This window comes from Hirundo rustica, chromosome Z (genome assembly GCF_015227805.2).
Source record: "Hirundo rustica isolate bHirRus1 chromosome Z, bHirRus1.pri.v3, whole genome shotgun sequence".
Taxonomy (NCBI): Eukaryota; Metazoa; Chordata; class Aves; order Passeriformes; family Hirundinidae; genus Hirundo; species Hirundo rustica.
In genome coordinates, this window is record NC_053488.1 from 6,106,107 (window position 1) to 6,127,540 (window position 21,434).

General features: G+C 39.3%; 2 protein-coding genes across 8 annotated transcripts in view; both read left to right on the forward strand.

The window, feature by feature from the left end:
* IQGAP2 (IQ motif containing GTPase activating protein 2) overlaps positions 1 to 8,019 on the forward strand; it is a 126,950-nt gene extending 118,931 nt beyond the window's left edge. For all 7 annotated transcript variants that reach the window (XM_040089651.1, XM_040089652.2, XM_040089655.2 and 4 more), the window contains 7 exons: positions 647 to 788; positions 2,486 to 2,573; positions 3,475 to 3,687; positions 4,521 to 4,681; positions 5,510 to 5,653; positions 6,621 to 6,729; positions 7,202 to 8,019. In XM_040089651.1, coding sequence (XP_039945585.1) covers positions 647 to 788; positions 2,486 to 2,573; positions 3,475 to 3,687; positions 4,521 to 4,681; positions 5,510 to 5,653; positions 6,621 to 6,729; positions 7,202 to 7,315 — 971 coding nt within the window. In that variant the 3' untranslated portion in view covers positions 7,316 to 8,019. The remainder of the gene's footprint in view (positions 1 to 646; positions 789 to 2,485; positions 2,574 to 3,474; positions 3,688 to 4,520; positions 4,682 to 5,509; positions 5,654 to 6,620; positions 6,730 to 7,201) is intronic.
* A 4,347-nt stretch (positions 8,020 to 12,366) lies between these two features.
* On the forward strand, positions 12,367 to 20,499 carry F2R (coagulation factor II thrombin receptor). The gene is made up of 2 exons (XM_040090223.2): positions 12,367 to 12,474; positions 19,048 to 20,499. Exons 1-2 carry the CDS (start codon positions 12,414 to 12,416, stop codon positions 20,247 to 20,249), a joined length of 1,263 nt encoding a protein of 420 aa, XP_039946157.1. The 5' UTR covers positions 12,367 to 12,413; the 3' UTR covers positions 20,250 to 20,499.
* The last annotated feature ends 935 nt before the right edge of the window (positions 20,500 to 21,434 follow it).

Below are 21,434 nucleotides of genomic sequence, written 5' to 3' on the forward strand. Positions count from 1 at the left end.
ATGATCCAGTTGCACAGATAGGAAACAAGTGATTTTCTTTAACAATCCAGTCTTAAGATTTGCTTTTGTTGGGTAGAAACTTAGAAAAAGTATATTGGGAATTTTAAAACCAACCTTTTTTTCTTTTGATACTTAATTATCCAAATAAAAGTTACTTTTTTTTTTTAAATTATGCAGATTTCTTAGAAAGTCATGCATCTCACTGATACTTAATTTGCATTTATTGTGGAAAATTAGAAAGTAGCTGGGAGTCATGGATGACACCAACATTCAAGCGAATAGCCTGTTAACATAGCTGCTACTCTTCTGTTTCTTCATTATCACTCAAGTTAGGATAAAAGATGTTACATAGTTTGTATTATTCTTTGGGAAGATGGCATGAAAGTCTTTTGCACATGAGGAGCCTGAAAATCAAGGATCGGTGTAATTTCCAAAACATTGTAACCAGGTTTATAAATAGCTAATTTATGGATTGTTCAACGTCCAATAAAAGACTGCTTCTGAATAGAAGGAATAGAGGTGCTATATAATAACAGCACCTTAATATTTCTGATTATTTACAGTGATTCATCTAGGTACTTGTTCACTTCATGCACTGAATCATGGAGAAATTGGAAAACCTGGAGTAAAATATGTTTCCTTTTAGGGGAAGGAGCTGTTGATCCCAATGACCCCAACAGGGAAAGCACACTGAATCAACTTGCAAAAACAGAGATTTCACTGTCTCTAACAAGCAAATATGAGTTACGAGAAGGCGAAGATCAGGATCTCAAAAGTCTGATGATAAAGTAAGTTTTACTCAAACATTTCTATTCTATGTTTTTAAACATTGCTTTTATACTTTGCCCTCCCTAAGTACATTTCTGAGGTGCTGGGTCCATTAAGTTTTCAAAAGCCAATTTGTGTTCAGTGCTACTCAAACTTTCTCTAAAGTCAGAAGAACTGTCAGTTTTCCCAGAAGAACAGTCAGTTTTTCCAGAAAAATAAATATATTGCCATCGGTGTTTTGGAGCATGACTGCATCATTCTCTAACCTAGGAAGTGTTTCTTCATGAAGATGTAAAAGCACTCTGCTTTAAAATGCCATTGCCTTGGGAAAGCAGAGATGAAAAGCAGTCTAGATGTGTAAGGGTCACAGAGTATTACCATGTCTCTTCCTCCCCCTCAAAAATAAAACACTTCCCTGATACACTGTCATCAGCCATTTGAACAGAATTTCACCAGGAATAGTGCATACTGCATTCTTTTATCCAGGAAAGAAAATTGTGCTTATTCTCTCTGGTGAACCAATTAAAAAATGGCTATGGGGATACTCTGGAATACAGGCTGCTTTATAGTAGAAATTAATTATATAACAGCACTTAGTTTCACATTATTGGCACCCATCTTTCCAAGTTATTTCAAGCTATCCAGAAAAGGGATTGGCCTACTTAAGATCCTGGGACAATCTGAGTGAGGGGGAGAACAGGACGCTGCTCTGCTCTACTGCTGTGCTTACATGTGCCCCACATATGTGAAGGCAGAAGTTGGTACTAAAAGGCACCAATAACTAGGAGGGCAATAACTAGGAGGGCAGACATGGGCTGTAATTCAAATCTGGTCTATTAAGCTGTTTGGGGTTTTTTTGGTTTTTTTTTTGTTTTTTTTTTAAATCAGAAATAAATATTCTGGATTTGTTTGATTGTGTGAAGTTTTACTTCTGAAGAAGTAACTGTATTTAGGCAGATTATCACTTTAAACCATTAGGCTTTATCACAGAAATTTTGACAATATTTATGCATTTTCCTTGGAAACCTAAGCTGCATCTTTAATTTTCTGCTAATTGTTAAGAATAATGAGCTGTTCCAGTAATCCTGTCCTCTAAACAAATTGAATCCTGTAGTTCTTGGAACTATTATGAATGAATAGGCAGCAGGAACAAGATAAATTCTTACCAAAAAAAGAACTGGTTAACATATCAGGGTCTAGCAGCTTTCCTTTTTTAGCAAGGAAATGCTTCTTGTCTGTTGTCGCTACAGAAATATCTGTCCTTGCGTGGTTTGTGTAACTGCGCTGCATCAAATGTAAAATTTCTTCAAAGTTCAGGAGTTCTGAGTGCATTTCCACTTTATTCAGTAAATATGACCCTTAATGGAATGATGACTAGTGAAGCTTTTCAAATGTTACATTTCTGTCTGCTGTTTTGTCACGACAGTAATTAAAATCCACTTGTGAGTCGTTGTTCATATTTTTACTAAAAGTAACTGTTTTACTGTGCCAGTTGGTTACCCGTTTTCTAAAATAAGTTGAGGGAAGCTTACTTCTATTTCTCTCTTCAGGCTGTGTAGAAAGCAGATACTCAATACTATTAAGGGAAGCCGTGAAACATAAAAAGCTAGAAAGCAAATTTTACCAAGAATCCATAATAAAGGGGAAGTTTGCTACTTTTATGGTTGAAGAAATTACATGTACAAGTGGTAACTGTTTTTAATATCTTTTTCAAAAGGACCAAGAGACTCATTGTGGATGTGATACGAACACAACCAGGGGATACACTCTCAGAAATATTAGAAACACCAGCCACAGAACAACAGGTAAGTGTTATACTGTGCCTGAATAGGGAAGGAAGTATTTTATTATAGCTATTTGAAAGCCTTACAGACCTCTGGCAGCTTCCTCCATCACACTATAACAATGAAATTGTTTGTTGATGGTTTTAGACTATTCAGATTTAGAGTCTCCAAAATATGAGACTTGTACAGTTTGGGTTTTTTACTGTATAATTGGAAAGAGCTTCAGAGGGAAAGAAAACGCAAGTCTTGCAGTGAGCTAGACTAGACTAGAATATTTTTTTTCTTGCTGTATTGGAGTCAGTAGAATGTGACAAGAATACTTTCTTCTTTACATTTTTTTGTAAGCGTGGTCTTTCCTTTATTATAATATGATCAAATAATCTGAGGTGAATCTTTCTACCCTATCTTCTTTTCCCCACTCATTACATTCACTATTGTAACTCAAGTTCCCTGACCCTTTAGTTTATTTTCATAATCTGTGCAAGCAAATCTCAGGGAACTACTGCTATCCTTAGTACGGGAATCGAGTGGGAAGAGCTCACATTTGAACTCCTTCCTCTAGACACTGGCAAACAAAACTGCATTTTAATAATGTGCAGACTTTAGTTACCCTCAGTGTGTGCATACATAGGAAACATTTGTGAGGTCTGGACAGTCTTCCCATGACTTGGTGAAGTCATTGAGCCTAGCTAACTTGGACATTTTGATTAATTCAAATGTACATCTAAATTTTGTCACTACATACCTAAGGTATGTCCAAAGGCATAGTTAATGGGCTGCTTTGAGGCCAAGTGGTAACAGGACATAAAGCCTGAACCCTGATGCTTGATAATCTCCTTTGAGAATTCAATATACTTGAACATTCTACAGTTAAGAAAATCTGGAAAATAACTGGTTTGGACTTTTTATTTTTCCTCCCCAGGAATCTGAGAACTTGAAACTTGTAGAAAAACGTGCCATCTTAGATTCCAAAACTCCAGAGAAAATGAAGCACAGTCAGTCTATTTTTGAAGATGGGCGGCTACCAATAGAACAAAAGAAAAGGAAAATCCAGAGAAATCTCCGGACATTGGAACAAGCAGGACTAGTGTCTTCAGCAACTAAGTACCAAGAAATAATAAATGAGATTGCTAAGGTAAATGGAATGTTTCCCTGTATACCTATGCTTTTTAGCATCTAGCCTAAATCCATTCCAATTAGAGAAGTAATATACATATTTTTCAGGGAATGCTACCCTAAACTACTGAAGTATCCACATACAAATCAAATTGTTTTAGTTTCCTGATGAATTAAGTAAAAGACAGTACAATCCTGCATAACTGTTTGTACAGAATGGCATAAAACTGCAAACTTTGTTATCTGAATCTGATACTGAAATTGCTGATGATGATTTAACTCCTCCCTTATAATGTTTCAATATAACTGTATATTTTAACAGTAATTGGAATTGCTCAGTGGTGTTTAAATTAAGAATGGCTGTGGTCTTGGTAACGTTTCAAAAGACATAAATCCCCACAAAATGTTATCTGATTGGTATTGACACTAATCTGCTGTGGTCGGGTACAAGAAGAAGAGTGGGCCAATGCAGGGCTCATGCTGATGCTGATAAAGCACAGAACTGTTCTCTACACATCCTGTTACACAACCCATACTGGCTATAAGAATCTTAGTATATTGAACTATCTTTAGCACAACAATGACATCTTCCTTAAGAGTTTTGGGGCCCTGTGAAGCACAGCAAAGTTCAATATAACACCACTTGTGTATATATAAGTAGCAATGGGATTGCCATGTAAACAAACTGTAGTACTCCCTACAGGTACTGTTCTTAGAAGAACTAACATGATAGTTTTGTGCTTTCTCTCAGTAATTAAATCAGGTTTTGTAATTACAAATTGGAGTGGTAATGAACTGAGGCTTTTAAAAATTTCAAATTAATAAAACAATTACATTGATGAATTTATTTAGGATATCCGGAATCAAAGAAGATACAGACATCATCGAAAAGCTGAATTGGTGAAACTCCAGCAGCATTTGAATGCACTTAACTCCAAGACAGCATTTTATGAGGAACAAATTAATTATTACAACACCTATATAAAAACTTGCTTAGACAACTTGACAAGAAAGTGAGTTGAGTCTTCCTTTCTTTAAATGTCTCTTTTAGTGTGTTTTATCAAGAGGGAGAGCAGGCATTCTTCCGTAGTTTAAAGTTTTGGTTCCAACAGATTGACAATCTACAAAAGGTCCATGAGAGTTGTAAACTGTGTCGGCATCTGGAAATAAAAGTCTTGCATTAACTTAAGACTGCCATTGAGAAACTCTGAGATGTACAGATTTTTCCAATATATTTAATATTTAACTGGTGTTTGCAAATCTTTGCATGCTTGGAGATCATGAAGCTTTGGGAAGTAATTATTGGTTTATTTCTTCTTTAAAAGGTTTGAGTTTATCTTTAGAATGGAATAGGTATAAATAAATGACTAAATAATTTAACCTTCCAGGTATGGTGCAGTTACTTGAAAACAATTCCTCCCACCAATGCCAACAAAGTGTCAAAATGAAAACATTTTACTGACATGAATAGGAATTTTCCTAGTATGCACTTCATTGATCCAAAAATTACCTCTAACTACAGAGTATTTACCATTTATGTCACCTTTTGTTTACAAAATGCTATTTTAAACTGAGGATTGTGGCCTCTTTAGGATCAGAGTTGCATTTCACAATAGAATTGAAAGAAGTGCTAAAAGATGATTCAAAATCATTGGCAAGATACTTAGATGATTCACTGCGTGCTAAAAATTCCTCTAACTCTTAGATTTTTTGGGATGTTAATTTTGTTTTTTTAGAGAAGTTCAAGAAAGAGTGAAAGAAAGTTATGGTTAGAAGAGTAGCTGAAGTATTAAGGATCTGACAAAATACACCAAAAGCCAGTTTTCCTGTTCTCTTTCCAGAAATTCACGGAGGTCAATTAAATTAGATGGAAAAGAGGATGTGAAGGGAAGTAAAAAGCTGAAACAGACCTCACTAAAGTACACAGCTGCAAGACTTCATGAAAAAGGTGTCATCTTAGAAATTGAAGATCTTCAAACCAATCAGTAAGTGCAGTACAAAACAATTCGGAGCATTTTCTAATCAACAATTTCTGAAGGGGCCTGGCTTTTGATAAAAGAAATCTTAACAATTTCCTGTGCCACAGCTAAAATTATCTCAGACTTCTGCATTCAGAAGGATGCTACAGTCTAACTGTCATAATTAATTTTTTACTTTGTACCTTGCTCTGTGATTACCTTGGGAAAGTATTTTAACAAGCCAGCCCTAGCACCATCTTACATGGACAAGTACAAGTTTGGCAGCAGACTTGCTATTAACGACCACATTTTCAAGCAGTTGTAGCAATTTTTTTCATGTATTGAGCAGTCACTTTCAAATAACTTAGTACAGCCCAGGTTTTCTGCTCTTCTTCACTACGGCAGGATGAATTTGTGTTCTTCCATTTTGAGGCTGTGGTAGTGAAAGTCTCTGATTCTTTGCACCTTCCCATTCACCTTCTGCATGGAAAAGTTTTTTCCAGGTTTTTTTCTTTTTTTTTTCCTTTTTTTTTTTCTTTTTTCCCAAGTGGATTCATCAGGTAGAGGAAGCCACATGATGTTTGATCTGACCTGTTCACTGAACTTCCCAAAGCCTTTTTTTTTTTTTTTTATTTTGTGGCGCTTTGTTTTGTTGAGTTTTTTGTTTGTTGGTTTGGTTTTGGTTGGTAGGTTGTTTTTTTGTTGTTCTTTGGTTGGGTTTTTCGGTTGGGATTTTTTTGAGGGTCGTTTCTCCAGCACAAAAGACTTCAGAATTCCGAATTTCAAACTACCAGTACACCAGAAGGTCTCTAAGAAGACACTGCATGGAGTGCAGGAGTGCAGTGCAGGGAGGGATGGAGCGATTCTTTTAATGCCAAAGACAGTGCTTGTGGTCAAAGTTCTTCTGTGTTCTGCAGGCTTTTCCCCCAAAACTGTCTCTGGATTATATGAAACTGCACAGCCTTATGTATTCAATTACTTTTCTTATTTCAAGGTTTAAGAATGTGATGTTTGATATCACACCTGGAGAAGAAGTCGGTGACTTTGAAATCAAAGCAAAATTTTTAGGAGTTGAGATGGAAAAAGTGCAGCTCCATTTCCAGGTTTGAATTTTGTTATTTTGTTATATCGCTGCTGTTGCATTTCCTGTAACGACTGACTTCTAAAGTATTTTTTTTTTTTTCACTTGTATGTGTGAACCAGTCAATCAGTACAGAGCAGCAGCTCCTGTGGAGAGTAACTGTATGACTTCTGCAGGATGCTGGGCATGGGTATTGAATTAACGTTTATCTTGGGGCAACTACACGAAATCAATGACCACATTAGTTCAGTGGCAAGCAGGAAATACTTAAAGAAAATGGAAATACACAGAATGCAGTTTTTCTTCTGATTTGCTGCTACTGACCCTCTGCAGCTTAGGGTCCAGAGGACACATGATGTTTTCCACATGTATCCCAATAGTTGCTTGCAATTGTTTCAGTTAAGAAGAACCTGGAGTTGGTGATGTTTATCACATCTTGTTAACTGTAAGGTATGGATTTAGACAGACACTAATGATTTTTTTTCTTATTTCAGGATTTGCTTCAGATGCAGTACGAAGGGGTGGCTGTAATGAAAATGTTTGATAAAGCTAAAGTGAATGTGAATTTGCTCATATTCTTGTTGAATAAGAAGTTCTATGGAAAATGAGTACTTTCAGATATCATGGGCTTCATCAATCAGTGGGAAGTCTGTTCAGTATTTTTTTTGCTTATAAACATTTGAAGTTTGTCGCTGGATGCTTATTAACTTTAAAAATACACCCTAAAACACCAAATGTTCAGAGGAATGTACACAGTGCCTTTTCAGCATTGATAACAAAACAGAAGACCAAGAAATCGATTCATTTAAACAGTTCCAGATTTCATTGGTGTTGGTAATTTCAAATCAGAATATTTTTTAGGACACACAGCTATTGTGTAGATTTTTAAGGTAGACAGAAATTGAATTTAGTTAAATATATAAACTTCTTCCTATTGAAACATTGTAAAATTACCTCAGATATATAATATAGTTGATACTAGACTTTTAAGTATTTACCAAAAGAAAACCTAATTTAAGGGATAGTTTGAGCAAATATTTAGTTACATAATAGGCCTATTTTGTGGCAGTTGTCAATGGCAAAGCAAACTTTTATTGTGCAATTCAAAAGATTTTATAGGTAATTATAAAGCGACAATAATGACTTTCTTCACAAAAATATATTTTGCGATTCATTCCTACTAAATGCACTACTGCCTTGTGCAAAATGTCATTTTCTACTCTCACAGCCTTTGGAGTGGTATTGGGGAAATCTGAATAGCGAACAGTTGTTCAGTTTGAAGTATTTGAATACCTAAATTGTGCCTGTCTGTCTGTCTTTTTTTTTTTTTTTTTTTTTTTTTTTTTTTTTTTTTTTTTTTTTTTTTAAGAAAATAAATGCAATAAAATCAGTGTTTAGATTGGGTTTTTTAAATATTCTTTGGAGATTGTTCTATGTAAAATAAACATTACCTAATTAAACTGGCTTGGTCCCTGAATTTCATTTCAAGGAATTATTAAAGCTACAATCTAGATGGTGATTAATTGAAATAACTTGTTTCAGTGCGTTTATAAAATTGCATGTAATTAAGCCTGACTGTCCTCAGTACACTTGGGGAAAGCCGCTCAGCAGGGAAGATTCCATGGCCTTTGTGCCATTGAATGTGAGGATGATTTTGCTCTAGGAACTATCACTTACACCTACAGAGCTAAAGTTTGTGCCATAGGTAATGTGACCAATAGAAAATATTTCCTTCTCTCACTTTTCTTGTGACAAACACTTCAAAAGAAAGACAGTGAGACATTCTGGAATGTCTCACCGAACTCCGAAATATAAAAGTATATATTAAATAAGCATTAACTCTGGTAAGGGAATAGAACAGCGTGAACTCACTGGCAGATACACGGATTACAAGCTCAGCTGACACACCAACTGATCTGTGGTGTTACACGAGCTGAAAAATTTATTACATTTGCCAGAGATATTAATTTATGCATGACATTAAGTTTGAACACATGATTACTTTAAAACAGTTAACATCCCTAATTAAAGGATTAAAAAACTACTACATGATTCTATTTTTCTTCTAGCTGGTTGCGTATAAGCCATTTTAATATGACATAAATGCTGCAGTATTGATACCCCGGTTCACTCAAAATAGCTGGATAGAAAAGCAAAATCAGCACTTCACTTTTCCTTCCGAAGAAGATAAGTGAATTTTACTTGAATGTGAATTAAACTCCCAATATTTTGTTCTCCTTTTTATTTGCAACGGACTTGACTAACAAGTCTAACTATATTTTTAACAAACTCTAGCTGAGCACTAAATCTGCCACAGGTGTGATGTTGCTCCTAAGAACAGACCTTCAAGGTACTGTGTCAAAAGCCTGGAGTTGTGCTGGTGAGACATGCCAGAGCCTCACAGCCTTTGTGGGAGTAACTCACTCCTGGATATGCAATTCTGTGCGATACACTTGACACATCTAGTACTTGCCTGGTTCTAATGCAGATAGTGCATTCCTCGGTTATTTCCTGGAGCAGGCAAGCTTAGAAAAGCTTCTTTGGTCCCCACGTAATAACAAGCACAAATGGCACTGTCTGTGTGCCAGCATGTCCCTTTTCCAGCCAATTCCTGGGCTTCCTGTTCTTCCTAGTGCATATCAAAGAGTAATTTCCATTTAATTTCTTTGAACTCCTTTATAAGCTTTTTTCCTTAATTAGCTAGCTGCGTTTAGGGCCTTGCCACTGAACCATAATATGAACCCTGATAAACAGGACTGACCACAATGTTTTCTACTTACACCTGAGAATGACGGTAGTATGAAGTAGCACACAAATGAGCAGTGTGATTCTATTATCATCCACTGCTGCCCAGTGCTGCTGACAGCTACCGAGTACAACAAAAAAGAAAGGCTTTTTAGAGGCTACTGTAAGATGTAATTTGGGGACTTCAACATTAGACAGGACTTGCTGAAACCAGCTTCAGTCATGAGATGGTGGTGTGGAAAGACTTGCATCGCTGGTTCAAAAAATCTGAGAAAAAAAAAGCCAGTACAAGTGAATAGGGCCTGTGCATGTGTTGTCAGTACAGGAGAAAAGGCACCTTTCCTTGAACAACTTGCCTGTCTCTCAACTTTGTCCTCCTTAACTGGTGGCAGTGAAAAGAAATTATAATAGGAAATAGTCTTAGTCTGTTAACCCCGTAGCTTGCATTTTTCTATCACATGATAGAGTTTACTTTAGAATTGACTAAGAGTGCTTGGCAGCTGACTTAGTTTATTTTGGAACTTTTCCATTTTCAAGGGCCTCTGAAGATACAAAACTACCCACAGAATTGCAGAACAACATCCCTCTGCTTAGGCCAGGCAGACAGGAACACCAACACAAGCTCTAGCTTTGCTCTGTTTCACTTTGCACTGATCTGTGGACCTCCTTTAGCTGTCTGTCTTTCTTTTAAAGAACACAGGAGTAAAACCACAACCTTCTCTCCCAGAAAATCCAGATACTGACAGTCACGTAATTTCAGAAAGTTTAAAACTAGATGACTGATTTCCTCACTTGAGGTAGGTTTCCATGCTCATCTTTCAGCAGTAACTACCCACCTCTGACACGTGTATTGGCAGCAAGGAAGGTCTCCTTCCACAAACAGTAATGATGTAGCAGACTCACTAGATAGGTGCAGTCTTTTTTGGTAGACTTGGTGTGCTTAACAGGAATGAAGTTTTGTTCTGTAACGTACTTCTACAAAAAAAAAACCCCAAACTCTGAAAAAGGTGCAAGGAGTAGAATTAAAAACTAAAGCTTTAGAAGTCATGAACTCTTCACATCTGTTACAATAAGATGATCTTGAGAGGAAGGAGCAAGTTGATTCACAAAGTTACAGGATACAAAACAAATTTGGTTTTCATATGCAGACATGAAATTTAATAAGCATGGGTTTTATAATGGTTATTTATAGTAACTAGGTTACAAAGATGAAATAGCAAAGCCCTATGACTGTTTCTAATGTCTGTGACTAAAATACTTCCTGGAGGTTCAATCTGAGTTTCTCTTTGCATGTTTCACGAACTCTGTAATCTAATTTATTCCTCAAGCACCAGGCCACTGGTTAAGGCTTTTTTTTTTTTTTTTTTTTTTTTTTTTTTTTTTTTTTTTTTTAATTTTTATTTTTTAAATAACGAAAGAAAAATACTGGCAGTATATCAGTATATGTTGGTGGGGTTTGTTTGTTTGTTTGTTTGTTTGTTTGTTTGTTTGTTTGTTTTGAGAACCTGGGTAATTTTTAAAACTACCTGTTTTAGTTCAGTTCTATTTTGGTTTTAGAAAGTTATAAAAGCAATCTTTGTGTATGTCTATAGAACTGTGAGACCACAGAAACAACCAACAGCCTCACTTTTTCTTCCCAAATTAAATAATTGCCTCTGATTAAGGTATTTTCTAAACAGATGAATAGTTCAATTAAGTATATGGCTTTTTTTTCTAGGTTTCCTGGAATAATAGAGCTATAGAAAGGCTAGCCAGCTATAAAACTTGCATTTGTTTCTTGCTCTATACAAATGGAGCCAGCTTCAACCATGCTATAATGGGTGGTAGTGCTGTGAGAGGAACACCATAGAGACACAGAACTTACTGCGGACCAGTATTTATGACTAGGGAAATTTGTTTTCCATGTCTTTTATTCTCCATTAAAAACAAGGTCAGTGCTTCTGCAGTAATAAAGGCACTTAATACATATAAGCAAGTTCAAATCAGCCTTCCCCTCCTTCCCATTTTTTGTCTGTACTGCTGTAAACAGAAGGATACACAGTCGAGGCACGGATAGCACACCCCAGCAAGCCAGAGTGTCCACTTTAAAGCTTCTGACTCTCCTACACGCCTGATAAATACAAAGCACTGAAACATCACTGGGATGGTTTTAAAGCAAAGCGTCTAAATAATAGCTGCAAAATTACCAAAATACTTTCCTATAAAGGAAAGGTAGGTTTTGCTTCAACCACCTCTTGATTCATGAGCATCTCTAAAGGACTGCAGAAGCACTCCGAAGTTTGTCTATTGCACATGCCACTGCACCGGGGAGTGGCACCACATTCTTGGGGATTTTGGAACAGCAGACAGGGCTGCAAGGCTGGGCAGTGAATCACTCTTGGGTTGTCCTGTGTTTGTAGAGCAGTCAGTCTGCTGAACACATGCAATAAAAGCAAGCATGGGCGTCACCTCCTTTATACAAAGTACATCAACTGTAAAGGGTTTTCTGAACCGGCGTGATCTTTCAGCTGTGAGTAATGCCGGCATTTCATCTGGCCTTGGAACCGCTCCCGTGAGGCATTCGGACTGCAAATTTGGCAAACTCAGCTTGGAATTCCTTGAGCACAACCTTTTGTTCCGGAGCTCCGGACCTCTCACCCCGCCCGAGCCCGCCACCGCTTCCCGTGTCCCAGCTGGGCTCAGGGGCTGCTGGCCGGGCTGTGAGTCCCATGGGGGCGCCGGGAGCTGCCCCTCAGCCTTCTCCTCCTCCACTTCCTTCCCCTGCCCTCCCCTCCTCTCCCCGTGCCGAGCCCCGCCGCGCAGCCCGCTCCCTGCGGCCGGAGGAAGGCGCGGCGCGGCGCGGCTCTCCCCCGGCCCCGGCCTCCCCTGGGCTGCGCTCGCCGGCCCCGCGCTGCCCGCACGGACAGACGGACAGCCGGACAGCCGGACAGACGGACGGGCGGAGGGAAGGAACGCGCGGCCATGCGGCCCCGGGCGCTGCTGTGCGCCCTGGCGCTGCTCTGCTGCCCGCCGCCCCGGCCAGGTGCGTCCGCGGGGAGCGGGGGGACCGGCCGTGCTTCCGAGAGCGGGGGGGCGATTGTCAGAAAGCGTCCCCAAGAGCGCAGCATCCGTGCCCGCACGCAGCCGGGGCGTGGGGCCGCCCGCTTGGGAGCTCTAGTGCGGGTGCGGGCCCCGAGTTTTGTTCGGCTCTTTGTGCTCATGGCAGGCGAGGGGAGGCTGGCGTTGGTGAAGGGTGGCTCGGGGTGACGCCGTGGCGAAGGAGGCGGGCGGGCAGTAGCAGGTGATGGTGGAACGGACCAGATTGGCGAGACTGGCTGCTGGATTCTCTTAACCTTTCATTAACAACGGAAGGGGAAGGAGTGCCAGCTGAATTTCTAGGCGGTGCAATCTTCGGAAGATCTGCCAGCACGAAACAGTTCAGAATATCCACCCCAAGAAGACAGATGACTTTCACGGGTATTTAATGGTTATCCACTAATAGCAACGTCAGTACCCTAACTGGCGAGCCCATGGAACCGTCCTGCTCAGAGCTTGTTAGATGATGGAGCTGCTGAGGTCAGGAAGGTGAGAGAAGAGGTTTGTGCGTGTAACCTCACACTTTATGGCAGAGGTACAGCAGTACAAAGGACTGTGCGTTCAGCACAGGTTTTTTGCTGTTACTGTTTTGCTTGATTCAGTTTAAGATTTTTCGCAATCAGCTAGTGGTGATAGTGCTGCTGTCATGGGACTAAGAAATAGTAAAAGGGCTGATTAGATGAGAGAAAATTTCAGAGCGTAGCATACTTTGACTACTGAGCTAAACTGGAAGGGGATAGACCTAGTGTTTATAACTACGCTGGGAGGGAAGCATGAGAGAGGACAAATAATTTTTGCTAGACATTTTGGCACAACAGCAAGTGGGAATGAAGCTGTCAAAATCATGTTCATATGGGAAGTCGAAGGAGATTATATTCTTAAGGAAAGGGGTTGGTGGTGCAAACAAAGACAAGCTATACAAGTTAATGCTAGGAAAAAGATTTCACCATTGGGTGCTGTTCTTCCAGTTACTTCATGCATAACAGAACTAACAAAACCCAATCGTCTGAATATGTCTTCTGCTCTTCTTGTGCTCACTCCCATTGTAATAATATCATTTCCCCACTGTCCTAGATAACCTTCCTTGTTTTTACCACAACGTACTTGGTTCCTATTGCCCGTGCACTGTTTTATCCTGAGTTCTGCTCTGGCCTTGACCTGCAGCTTCTCTGCTGCCTTTTCCCCATCCTCCACTACGCACAGTTACCACATTACTGGCCTGTGCTATTCCTTTGGGCAGGTAAAAAAGCACTAGTTTTGCAGTAGGTTGGGTGTTAAGTGCCCACAGATTATCTGACCAAGTGCTGTTGAGGTGCCTAAGGTCTGAACTTGCCTGGACTTACCTGCCTTGGGACAATGCTGGCAAGATAGAGAGATGTTATTGTTCGAAGCCAGCATATGTAGTTAAAGAGATGAGAAAGGAGAGCAAAAAGGAGCAGACACCCAGTGGCAAGAGCACAACAGTCCAAGAAAATGTGTTCAGATCACTACTACATCAGTTGTGTAATCTAGTAATAAATTCTGTATAAATGGAGATGTGAACTCATAAATGATTCAGGTTTAGCTTTATAAAAGCAAATAACTGTCATCACTCCTACTAGACTGTGTCTTATTTTGTTCATTAATGTATCTGGCATGCACTTCACAGTCTGCCTTCACAGGCCTAATTTATGGGCCACTGAGTAATTTAGATTCTAGATGCTTATCACTTTGAGTTATACAAAGGAGAGATAAAAGAAACCTATTTGTTATAAGCTAGTATGCAGCTGTCACCAGTCACGCCCAGAAATCAGTATTAATTGTTGTCCAGCAGCACACACGGAAAAATTTAATTGGCTTGTGTAGGAGCCTATTCTCTAGTCTCTCACATCTCAAAGATATCCCTTGGGATATAAAGTCTCCTGGTTTGTAACATCCTGTCCATATTTATGGGCCTACAGAAATATTTTTCAAGTTTCTTCCGGAGCTCAAGAGTGCTTTTTAAGATTGGTCAAAGCTGTTGTATTTTTTGCTCTCTAATTCTTTCACAGAGTATGCAGAGTAGTCCCTTGCACATGACAGTAGACGTGAGAAGAAATCACAATATATCTCTGTATTTTTTTAAAAAATGTCAGGGTAAGCTGCATATGTATATACTGACTGTGAGATGAACAATATGTAATAAGTGATAGAAGACAGTGCATTGTGGATTGTTAAAATCAATTAATCACAAACTTCCTGAGCTTTCTACATAATTCCTCTATGTCCTTGTTGGAGAACTGATGAAAAAAACACAGGGACTAAATGAAGTCTTCCAGCAACTTGAGTGTCATATTGATACTACGTAATTTTTGCCTTTTGACGTACTTATTGGAGGCAAAGAAAAGACTTTGCATATCATTCGTTGACCTGACTACACACACCACAAGGATAAAACCTCAATGCTTGTCCTGCTGTTTCTGTGTTCACAGTTTACTAATCTTGTTCTTTCATACCTGTTTAAATTTTGTAGGTATTTTGATAGAGCTGTTATTCTCATTGCTAATATGACAGAGTTACTATTTGTTATATAAATAGAAATCAATCAATCTTGACTTCTTCCAAATGGACTGGATGACAGCCTAGAAAAAATAAGATGACCCTCTGAACATTTGTGATCATTATACAAGCTTTACTTCTATTTTCCTAACAGATTATTTGAATTACTAAAAAAATAGTTAAGCTGTAGGGAAATATGTTTTAGACAAATGATATCTATAGCTTGAAGAAAGCTAGAAGGAATAATTTCACTGATTCTGGTGTAGCTGTAGCTATTAGTAGCTTCAAAACCTTTTCTCTAGAGCTACTGTATATTGGCAGTCTTGTACTAATCCAGTTTAAATGTAATGCCTCTTTCCCATACTGACCTTTTTGTTTGCTATGAAAGTTCATTACAATCTTTTGAAATAATATGACAAGATTTCATCCTATTCCCTTCTGTGAATAAACCTCCATGTTCAGCTTTTTCATATAGACACTGACACAAAAGGAATACAAAACCTCAGTATCTGTTTTCCTTTCTGTTTCACAAAGTATGGAGTGCCTATTGTTTTTTCTAGAATGACGCAGACACTGTGTCATACAAGCATCTTGGTAAAGGATAAGAACTGATACATGGCTTTCAATGTTTCAAATTAAATTTAGTTCTTTCAAAAAAGTTTAATTCACCATTCTTTATATTATCAAGTGGCACAGAAATAGCAAGTGTGATGCTTCATTAAATTTTTCCACAAACCTGGCTTTCAAGGAGTACCCCATGTCATCTAAGTTCAAGATGGGGACATAGAAGAACAGGAATCAGTATGGAGGTGGTGTTGAAAGAATGGCATTTGAGTTCAACTCTGAACTTAGAAAGCCTCTGCTTATACAAAGAACACATAAGTTTCACCAAATCAGGGTATTATTCCACAGAATTTTAACTAAACTTAAATTATTTATAAATTTTTTTGTACTGATTTATTGTAATAGGATTCTGTTTTTAGAAAATGTCTGTATTGGAGTAAAAGTGACTCTAAATCACTTCATCTAATAAACTTGTAAACAAGATGTCTCCAAGAATTCACAATATAATTAAAATGATTAGCAATATTCAATTAACTATAACAAGTAGCTAAGACAGCAGCTGGTGGTGAGTAAAAGGTACCTGTCCCATTCATAGCTTTTTTTTTTGTAGCATGTTTGTTTTTTATACTGTTAGGAAAAGTTAGGAGTTAGTAATGAGAAGTGGGTCAGGTTAGCACCCAGGGCATCCACACTAAGAGATTTAACCTCAGCCATTAAGAGTCTGATTGGGTTGGCTTGCTAGTTCTTGAAAGTGTGAAACTGCAGCACAGCTCAGGTCCTTCAAAGTTCAGGGATACCGGGATGAAAGAGGTACCTCAGTTACCATGTCATGCAGTGGTAATCTTGGCAACACAGTTCCTAACTCCAGGGTCTACCTCTTCTCTTTTCAAGTCTGTTTATATCTTGTGTTCCCCAAAACAAGCATTCCTCACATGGAACCATGTCACCTCCTTGTTTGGTTCTCCACACTGTTCTACTGCGTTGGAAAAAGCAAGAAGGACATGTCAACCTTTGGGGGACTAAAATTATCGTTGTCTTCTCTTTCAGTAATCTGGTTTGGAAGTAAATACTCATAGAATTCAAAGTCATAAATTCATAAAACTTGTGCGTACTGGAGATACAATAGGTACAGCTGACAGATTTTTCCTCACTTTTACTGATGTCTTTCCCTTGGAGACAAACTTCTGGGTGTAAAAAATCTGAGGGGAGGGGGGTGGGGGAGGGAGAGACAGACATTCATTCAAGTACAGTTATAATCCTCCCAAAAGAGATGAAGACCAGTGGTGTCATTTGTGACATTTCTATTGCAGTGATCATTAAATACAGAAAATCTCCTAACTCTTGTGATGTCAGCCACAGGCTGAAGTTACAAGCGTCCTACAAAAGGACTTGGGCTGCAACTTAATTGCCAAGCTAGGAGCTGACTCTTTGAGCCAGCTTGGACTAAACCTACAAGGAAGTGTTATAGATTAAGGATTTATAGTTCTGCCTGTTGTTCGTGTTCTCTTTAAAAAGACAGAATAGACCCTTGTATAAATGCATTTAGTGCCCTTCTGTGCAATCACCAAATCTCTTGTACTTCCATCATTGCTGCTTCAAACTACATCATTCCTAAGACAGTCTCTGTAACAAGCTCCCAGCATCTTTTTTTCCGACCAGCAGAGGTTGCAATCTAGTCACTTTGCATATGAAAACTATTCTCTCAAACACTTCCCTTTTGTCTCTCTGCCCCTAGAATGCTTCTGTGACACAGCATGGTACATAAAGCACAGCTGCTCTAAATAAAATCACCAAATTGCCTTACCAGTCCTCTGATCTCCCCCCATATTCAAGGCTGAATTTCCCAAAAATCTATGCCGGGTAGGGCCCTTCTCTCACTGCCTGTGCACAAAGGGAGGTAACTGGCTGCAAAGCTGCAGCCACTCTTCTCTTTGCCATCTGGCTCCTTCAAATGCTTTGGTAAAAAAAGAAAAAAAATTGGTTTCAATTACTATTGAACAAATAATTGCTTCTAACAAGCAGCATCTTACACAGGTGAATCATTACCATATAATTTCAGCTCACAGATCTGAGCTAAGACACCATCATTTTTATTTAATTGTCCAGGATCCAACAAAGGATCAGTTGCACAGCCGAACAGGTGGCTGGTTATTCGAGTTGCTGTAACTTTCTCACTTCTGTCTACCCCCACAGCACACTTGAATTACTCTACGCCAAAGCAGATTAAGCTAAAACTGAAAATGACAATCTTACAAAATATTTCTCCATACAAACAACTTTGCTGAAATAATGCCTAAATAGTTCTTTTGATTGGTTGGCATCGCAGTGAGAGGCAGGGAAGTGACAGACACACGAGGATCATGCAGCAACAGCCCAATTTATTGGGACCCCTTTTCCTGATACAGATGAGAAGACACATGCAGCCAATTCTCATAGCCTGAGCCAGTTTCCACCTGGCCCACCAGCCAATAGCAGCCTGAACCTTCAACAGCCTGGGCCTTCCTAGTTGAGTTACAGAATTAAGGAAATTATATAATCAATCGCATTTCAGTTATAAGATTGGAATTAATTATAACTGTAAGGCCACCACAGGTTGGTTTTTCCTTTTCTGCATTGAAAAACCCCACTGCCAGATATTAAACGCTTTATCGCGCTGATTTTCTGGATTGTTGCATTCAAAAAGCAGAGATACCCTGTCCTGACTTAGCTACCAAACCATGCTGCAGAAGACCTTGCTGTAGAGGGAACTGTAGGTTTCAGCAGTGCCCCAGGGCTGTGCTGGACGCATGCTGTCCTACACACTGTAGGTTAGGATAAGCAGAACTCAGAAAGTGTTTCAGCACAGTCTGTGGCTACCTGTCTGTTACAAGCAAAAACATCTACCCCTAAAACTGCTCTGCCGTCTCTTTTGTTGGGAGCTGTTGGGTTGAGTAAGATGTCTCCAGAGCACGCAGAAATATTTCAAAACCATGATGTTTTAATAGCACTTTTACTTTTTGTGATTTTGGAGATGAGTACTGCTAGTGAGAATTTTGTGAATGAGTACTAGTATTTATGACAGTGTCTCATTTCTTAAAAAATGCATTAAGGGTCTGGCCAAGACAGTTCAAGGCTGGCAAATTCCCTGTTGTGTTTGAGTTAAAGTTGCCCAAAGAGAGCATAGATTAGATTGGATCCTTAAGCATAGCTAGAATCACTACTAATAAAAACTTTCAAACTAAGAGATAGGAGACAAAGGAGGACATCTTACCCAAATTTGTAGCAGGAGGAGCTAAAATAAAATGGCTGACCTGTGGGCAACCTGTGCTTTGAATCAGAAATTAACCTTATTATTTCGTTTACTTAATGTAATCTGAACTTTCCTTCTTGAAAGATGTTTTCACTTCCCCACACCATCTAAATTTCGGCTCATTAATCTTAATACTTTTTTACTTTTCAGGCTTTCCAAGTAACAGCAGCATACCAGGCATCAGAACCTTTTCCGTACGTTTTTCTTCCAGTCCCGATGCTGATCTTATACCTATTGATGGTGATAATGAAAATGACTTGGAAGTTGGATCAGGAGCCACCAATCAGACTGGATCATTCCTTCACGAACAATGGGTGTTGTCAGTTCACACAGCAAGATACCTCACTAGTCCGTGGCTGACTCGTTTTGTTCCTTCCGTTTACACCCTAGTGCTTGTGCTGAGTCTCCCTCTGAACATTACAGCGATACTCGTGTTTCTGAAAAAGATGAAAATTGAGAAGCCAGCTGTAGTATACATGCTGAATTTGGCCCTCGCAGATGTTCTCTTTGTAAGCGTGCTCCCATTTAAGATTGTTTATCACTTTTCTGGCAATGACTGGGTTTTTGGGCCTCAGATGTGCCGTTTCATCACTGCTGCCTTCTTCTGCAACATGTACTGCTCAATAATGCTTATGACGGGCATAAGCTTCGATCGCTTCCTAGCAGTGGTGTACCCCATGCAGTCCCTGGGGTGGCGTACACTACCTCGTGCCTCACTGGTGTGTTTCATCATATGGCTTGTAGCCATAACCGGGGTTATACCTTTTCTCCTGCGAGAGCAAACAATGGAAATACCCAGCTTGAACATAACTACTTGCCACGATGTGCTGAGAGAATCCGAACTTCACGGCTTTTACCTCCACTTCTTCTCTGTCTTCTCTTCCGTGTTTTTCATTGTGCCATTTATAGTTTCTACTGTCTGCTATGTGTGTATCATTCGCTGCCTTAGTTCTTCCACCATTGTTGCAAAGCAAAACAAGAAGACACGTGCCTTGCTCCTGTGTGTGGCTGTTTTTTCTGTTTTCATTATTTGCTTTGGACCAACAAATGTTCTCCTCTTAATTCATTATATCCATTTTTCGTATGACAACAGCTTAGAGTATCTCTACTTTGCCTATTTGCTCTGTGTTTCTATCAGCAGCATTAGCTGCTGCATTGACCCCTTTATTTATTACTATGCTTCTTCTCAGTATCAGAGACAATTTTTCAGCCTCTTCAATTGTAAAAAGACTTTTGATCCTAACAGTAGTAACAGCAGTGGCCAGTTGATGTCTACCACTAGTAGCAGAAGGACTACGTTAACTACTAATGTGAATAACAGTGTCTACAGGAAATTACTAGCGATGCATTGAGATAATGAGTCTTTTAATTGTTTAATTTTTACACAGTTGCAGACAAAAAAGAAGACTGTTATATCCAAGAAATGCAAAACCTTAAACCAAATTGTTGTATGATACATAGGTTTATGGATCCAATACAGTAATACTTAACTCAAAACTCTGTATGTGTGTGCATAGGTATATATATATTAAAATCTGTATTTGTATATAGGTTTATATAGAGAGGGAAAATAATTTCTTAATACTAGTTGATGAGTGTTTTTCAAATAAACTTTTTTCAGACAAATCCATTGCATTGTCCAGTTTATAGTAGAAATCCCATTATGTTATTTTGAACAGTATCTATCAGGTTGAATAAATTCTTACATATGGAATCACTCCATCCATCCAGTTGTTCCTGAAAAAAAAAAAAAATGGTGAAAGTATCTTTCCAGGTGTAGGATTGGTTTTGGGTTTTTTTCTGCTATAGGTCATTATTTCTAGAATTATCTACGAACTTATTTTCTCAGCATTATTTTGAATCTTGGCACAAGGAAATTGTTAATTTTATGTTTTTACATATTGCGTCCGGTTGTGTCCCCGCTCCGGGTGGGAGCTGACCCCCAGCTAGCTCGGGTCAACACAGACACAAAGTTTCCAGTTCGTTTTGGCTTCTCGGCTTGGCAGCTGGACCCAAAGGTGACAGTCAACAGCAGCAGAAGAGAAAAGGCTGGCTCTCAGCTTAGCAGGTTAAAAGATGTTTATTAGCAGAGATCTCCAAGCTCCGAGGCGAGCGGCTGAGAGCTTCCAGGCTGAGAACCCCGCGGCTGAGAGATTCTAGGTGGAGAACCCCGCGGCTGAGAGATTCTCCAGGCTGAGAACCCAGCGGCTGAGAGCTTCCAGGCTGAGAACCCAGCGGCTGAGAGATTCCAGGCTGAGAACCCAGCGGCTGAGAGAGTTTGCTCCTCCCTCCCACCCCCTATAAGCGGGGGAGGGTCCCAGGGAGGATACAAAAAGACAACAAATCAGGGGATTCAGGGGGTAACAAGGTGTGCCCACCCCCAAGCTTCAGACCACTAAAATCCAGAGCCAAAGGAATTTCCCCCAGGCTGCCTATCACCTGAAGCTCTCTCACGGAGATTTCACAATCTGGGAGGGACCCCGGGAGTGATAGGCAAGCTGCCCCAGAGAGGGGGGTTGGGGCAGAGGGGATGTTAC

Excerpts from the sequence above, each read along its gene's own strand:
- F2R (XM_040090223.2), top strand. The coding sequence starts at position 12,414 with ATGCGGCCCCGGGCGCTGCTGTGCGCCCTGGCGCTGCTCTGCTGCCCG. Across the intron at positions 12,475-19,047 it reads CTGCCCGCCGCCCCGGCCAG|GCTTTCCAAGTAACAGCAGC; the intron begins GTGCGTCCGCGG and ends TTTACTTTTCAG.